This window comes from Harpegnathos saltator, unplaced genomic scaffold (genome assembly GCF_003227715.2).
Source record: "Harpegnathos saltator strain DR-91 unplaced genomic scaffold, Hsal_v8.6 scaffold208, whole genome shotgun sequence".
NCBI lineage: Eukaryota > Metazoa > Arthropoda > Insecta > Hymenoptera > Formicidae > Harpegnathos > Harpegnathos saltator.
In genome coordinates this window covers 1,075,963-1,081,907 of record NW_020229993.1, presented here as the reverse complement: position 1 = coordinate 1,081,907, position 5,945 = coordinate 1,075,963, and the positions used below count along the sequence as shown (strand labels likewise).

Genomic DNA, 5,945 nt, shown 5'->3' with positions numbered 1-5,945 from the left:
ACTGCGACGCCGAGGAGCTGCCAACGCGAAGTTCCATCTCGACGTCTTCGATCCTTCGCCTTTTCTGGCTTAATCGTAAATTTGCTTGTACACATTAGAGTTGTGAGATAAAAAAAATTGAAAAGAGCAGACTGAACTGTCACAAAAAAAAAAAGAAATTAGAAATGTAATTTGTGCAAAATATATTTTTTCACAAATACATAAAAAATATTTTATAGTCTGGATATTTTTAATATTGTATATATATAGCTGGATAGTTGAATATGGACGATAAAACTTGGGCTATCCAACTGAGATCTGGACATCTGACGTCCCTATGTTGTACATTCAATTAAATTCGCTCCGAGATTGTTCGCGATGACGATTCGGGTAATCGACTCGAGTTGACGATGTGTTCTTTTTCCAAAGCTACATTACAGTTGCAGTTGTGTAATGCAGAAGGAAAAAAGTCGATCTTAATTATTATTTTGATCGATATCTAGTCTAATAGTATGTATACAGATCTCGAAACCTCTTAATCTTGCAGCTATCCCTTCTACGATAATATTATATACCAATATTTTAATGTACTTATAATAATTTCGAGAAATATGCTTATTTATTTTATATATGTGTTTATTTAAATATTTATTTCTGTTAATATGACGAAAGTATACCAATTTTTGGCATGCCCAAAGTGCACTTATTTATTATTATTATTATTATTATTTTATTTTCAAAACTTATAATAAAAATATTTTGCATAAAAGAAATAAAAAGAGCATGATATGAATGATTGATTATTATGAGATGTTCGAATTATTAATTAGTTTTAATTAAATTTGTCGATTAAACGAGATAATCGACCTAACAAAGTATTGTCATACGATTATTTTTGTGAAATAAAGATATAATGATAGTTAGAAATTTATAAAAAAATGAACGGATTAATAATTTCTACTACTGTCATGTTAAAAAAGAATATTTTAAATTATAAATATTCAGTCTTTAAAAAGACTTCTGGTGATAATTGAATATTAATATATCATATCAAAATATATCATCATGGACATTTTAGTACAAAATTTCATCATCAAGACACGGTAATAAATACCTGGTACATAATTATTATTCAGTTAAAGCAAAATACGCCTCAGAGATGAACAAAAACAATTATAGATAATTATTTCTGGATAAACAGAATTTAAGAATTAACAATTTGTTAAAATATATGTGTATATAGATGGTCATATATGTCAATTTCTACAATATCGCTAAATTTTACGATATTACATCATTATTGGGCATTTAAAGTAAAAGCATAGGCATGGAAAAGATAGATGCAACAAATTTTGAGATAGAGGCAAAAAATATTTCATTTTTGGTTAATGAAAATCTATGCATATATATGTGAACTAATTTATACAGACTGTATTTAATAAAGTAAAAGTATAATGTGTATAATCTGAAGAAAAAAAATTAGTTACATTGAAAAATAGAACTGCATAGAATATTTAAAATATAATTCATACATGTAGAGAAATTCTACCTCTTGTAGAATTTAGACTTAGAATAAATATAATCTAGTCATATTTATATAATTTTATAACTTTAGTTATAAGATTATGAATCGATATATATATCACAGTATTCCAATCATATAAAACCAATGTAAATGTTAATAAAGAAATTTCAGTAACCTTAACTGATAAAAGCATTTAATTTCAATATGTAATATAGTAGAGTATCTCAAAATGTAAAATGACACTGTTGAATTTTTACAAGATGTATTATAATAATCAATAAAGAGATTTACAATTAGTAATACTCACTACACTAAATCATACTCTTCTTTGTTTTCTTGGTCTTGGCGGATTCCAGCTTACCCTAGTATCATCCGTAATCGAAACAATTTTTAATCCTGTCATAGAAAGACCTTTTATAGAAGACTGAAAACCAATATTCAGCATTAAATATATTATCAATCATTAAATTGATGTAATGGATATAAGGAAAAAATTATGTTCTTAAAGTACCATTCTGCCTGCTCCGATTCCTTGTACTCGTATTCTCACTGATTCTATACCATATTCACGAATACGCTGAATAATAAATACATACTTTTTAGCAATAAACATATAGATATATAAATCTAATTACATAGATTACATATTTCATATTCGTAGAACAACTTATGTCATGTATGTAACTTTTACAACATATATTCAATTTATACTCACATGACCCAATGTTAAAGCTGCTTGTTGAGCAGCAATGTTTGTTCCTTTTCTAGCATTTTTAAAACCTTCAACACCAGCTGAATGCAATGTTAATACTTTACCAGTGCAATCAGTGAGAGTCATAATTGTATTATTAGGAGTTGATTTAATATTAATAATATGCAATTCTTTATACAGTATACCATTAAATAGGCGATTCGGTGTATCGGCATCAGGAAATAGAGATTCTCTGAAACATTAAAACGAAACTGTTATAACAGCTTCCATAGAAGATATGGCTCCTATTAGGGCTATTCCTGCAACTTACTTCTGATTAATGTTCAGCAGTTCGGGTGTAGTTTCTCCTTCTATTAATTCATACTTTGAGTCCTTGCCAACCCTCAATTTGCCGGAATCTGATCGAATTTTCTTGTTACAAAGTGAGGTAGTGCAAATGTTTCTGGGGGTTATGGTATTTAAAAAGGCGCAAATTGCAGCACCACTGACCGACACACTGTTCGATAATAAAGGAGATTTAAACAACAATAGAGCAGACTTAATCATTTTAGTTAAACCGTTAAATAATAATAATACTCAATAGTTCACAAGAAATAGACCTAAGCAATGTGAACAAATAAAACAACTGTGTAAACTATCATAAACAGATGGTGTCCCTAAGCTATTGCCATCTCTGCATCTCTTGCAGTATTATGAAGTGAAAAGCGACACCAGCGCTATATAAATTGTATACGCTGATAACAGCTTACTGACGACCTCTTAAGGTCATTCTACAATACGTGTCGTAAATTGTAAGCCGTAAGAACTGACCAATTATAGCCGATTATTTTTGTAATAATCGACTATGATTCGCCAATTCTTACGACTTACAACTTACGACACGTATTGTAGAATGACCTTAACATTCACACTCTGGTTATTTGACGGAACTGTCGGTAACCGTAAATCTTATGAGCATCCGAGCAATCGATTTACGATGATCGAACCAATTATCTCTAAATTCATATTATTCTTACTTAATATTTCACAATTTAATAATCTATACTAGTGTGATGTAGCAATAATTTTATTCGACTTGTATTATACTCGAACAAAAATAAATTTGCAATTTATATTATCATAACATAAGTATTAACAAGCATGATATATTTTAATGTATATAATTTATATAAATATGTAATTATATGCGTTACTTGAAATATCGACGAGATAATACCAGAGAGAAACCTGCGACCTGAGAGCGGCCTCCGGGCCGATTCATAGGCCGATATTCATAATCAGGTCTTATATTTAAGACCATTAATCTTAAGTTCATCTTCAGATACACAGTAGCCAATGGTTGCGTTCAGCAGAGAAAAGCACTTAGTAAGCGCTTTCCGCTACGTTACCAACTGTTAGGAAGTTCTGCTGAACGCTCTTTTAATCGATTTTGCATTCAAAACGAACGCTATAGGTTATGTTATATACTTAATGAGTTTGTACGAAGTCGTTAAAATGGATGTAATAAATTTAATTGCAATAGACGAAGGGTTAGATATTAATAACGTAGTGAATATCGTTGTAGAAAATTTGGGTCATCCATTATCAGGTGATTTAATTAGACGTGGAACGAAAAGCCGCGAAATGAAAATTATTTCGAAGTAACGATTCCTCGTTATACAGATTTACAATTTGTGGAACATTTTAGGATGTCACGAGGCACGTTTGAGGTTTTTATCCGATATTTTTGTTACCTATAGAAATATAATTTATGATAATTTCATTTATTATAGGAATTACTTAACATAGTTGCTCCTCTCATAAATCAAGAAGAAAATATAAATGTAAGTACGAGCAAAAAGTTGATGTTTACAATTTGGGCATTAGCTAAACCTGAAAGTTTTTTAGCAGTGAGTGATAAATTTGGGTTAGCCAAAAGTACTGGCTACCAAATATTTATTAATGTAATTTATACTTTGGCACAATTAATGCCTACTTATGTGCAATGGCCAAATGTAGCACAATGTGATTTATCTTTATTTAACTGTAAGTTATTTCATTGGAGTTATCAATTTTTACTAATAATAATTAATAAAATTACAATTTTCTTATAAGCATTTATTAATTTAGATATTTGAAGCTTGATCGCGTGGTTTCACAAAAGTAATTGCTATAGATTCAAGAGTTTTTAGGAACAGTAGTATTGATTCCCCTTATAGAGAAATCAAAGACTAAATCAGTACCGAAAACCGGATATTGATCAATACTATATATCAGTGTTAGAAAATTGTCTAAGTGCGATGACAAGTTGTTTTCATCTTACAGGTACTTACCCCACTAATTTACTCAACAAATTAAGTCAGATAAAAGAACGATTCGTATTAATTTTTATTTTCTTATAAAGAAATTAGAGAATCAGTCAGTACCGAAAATTGAAGACCGATCAATATTTAATTTATTCATCAAATTAACGCGGATAGATGAACGATTCATATGAATTTTTTACTTATAGAGAAATAGGAGAGTAAATCAGTACCGAAAATCGAATATCGAACAATACCGTAAATCAGTGTCAGAAAATTGTTCAAGTGCAATGACAATTTGTTCTCAATTTTCAGGTATTTATCCCTCTAATTTACTCAACAAATTAACTCGAATAAACGGATGATTCGTATCAATTTTTCTTGTCTTATAAAGAAATGAGAGAATAAATCAGTACCGAAAATTGAAGACCGAACAACATTTAATTTATTCATCAAAATAACGCGGATAAATGAACGATTCGTATGAATTTCTTTTTCTTATAGAAAAATGAAAGAGTAAATCAATACCGAAAATCGAATATCAATTAATACCATAAATCAGTGACAGAAAATTGTCCAAGTGCAATGACAATTTGTTCTCATTTTTCAGGTACTTACCCCTCTAATCTTATTCAACAAATTAACTTGTATATACGAACGATTCGTATCAATTTTTTTGTCTTATAAAACAATGAGGAAATAAAACAGTACCGAAAATCGAAGACCGTTCAGTATTCAATTCTTTCATCAAATTAACGCGGATAAATGAACAATTTGTATCAATCTTTTTTCTTTTATAGAGAAATCAAAGACTAAATCAGTATCGAAAACCGGATATCGATTAATACCATAAATCAGTGTCAAAAAATTGCCCACGTGCAATGACAATTTGTTCTTATTTTTCAGGTACTTACCCCTCTAATCTTATTTAACAAATTAACACGGATAAACTAACGAATCGTATCGACTTTTTTGTCTTATAAAAAAATGAGAAAATAAACTAGTACCGAAAACCGAAGACTAATCAATACCATAAATCAATGTCAAGAAAATTGTCCAAGTGCAATAACAAGTTGTTTTCATCTTGCAGGTACTTACCCCACTAATTTACTCAACAAATTAAGTCAGATAAAAGAACGATTAGTATTCAATTTTTATTCTGTTATAGAGAAATTAAAGAATCAGTCAGTACCGAAAATTGAAGACCGAACAACATTTAATTTATTCATCAAAATAACGCGGATAAATGAACGATTCGTATGAATTTCTTTTTCTTATAGAAAAATGAAAGAGTAAATCAATACCGAAAATCGAATATCAATTAATACCATAAATCAGTGACAGAAAATTGTCCAAGTGCAATGACAATTTGTTCTCATTTTTCAGGTACTTACCCCTCTAATCTTATTCAACAAATTAACTCGGATAAACGAACGATTCGTATCAA

The 5,945-nt window shown here is 29.4% G+C and overlaps 1 protein-coding gene across 1 annotated transcript; it reads right to left on the bottom strand.

The window, feature by feature from the left end:
• Positions 1-1,813: 1,813 nt before the first annotated feature.
• mRpS11 (mitochondrial ribosomal protein S11) lies at positions 1,814-2,872 on the bottom strand. The gene is made up of 4 exons (XM_019843539.2): positions 2,527-2,872; positions 2,220-2,448; positions 2,016-2,081; positions 1,814-1,928 (listed from the first exon to the last, which is right to left on the bottom strand). Exons 1-4 carry the CDS (start codon positions 2,760-2,762, stop codon positions 1,821-1,823), a joined length of 639 nt encoding a protein of 212 aa, XP_019699098.1. The 5' UTR covers positions 2,763-2,872; the 3' UTR covers positions 1,814-1,820.
• Positions 2,873-5,945: the final 3,073 nt, after the last annotated feature.

Excerpts from the sequence above, each read along its gene's own strand:
- mRpS11 (XM_019843539.2), bottom strand. The coding sequence starts at position 2,762 with ATGATTAAGTCTGCTCTATTGTTGTTTAAATCTCCTTTATTATCGAAC. Across the intron at positions 2,449-2,526 it reads CTGCTGAACATTAATCAGAA|AGAATCTCTATTTCCTGATG; the intron begins GTAAGTTGCAGG and ends TTAATGTTTCAG. Across the intron at positions 1,929-2,015 it reads GAATCGGAGCAGGCAGAATG|TCTTCTATAAAAGGTCTTTC; the intron begins GTACTTTAAGAA and ends ATTGGTTTTCAG.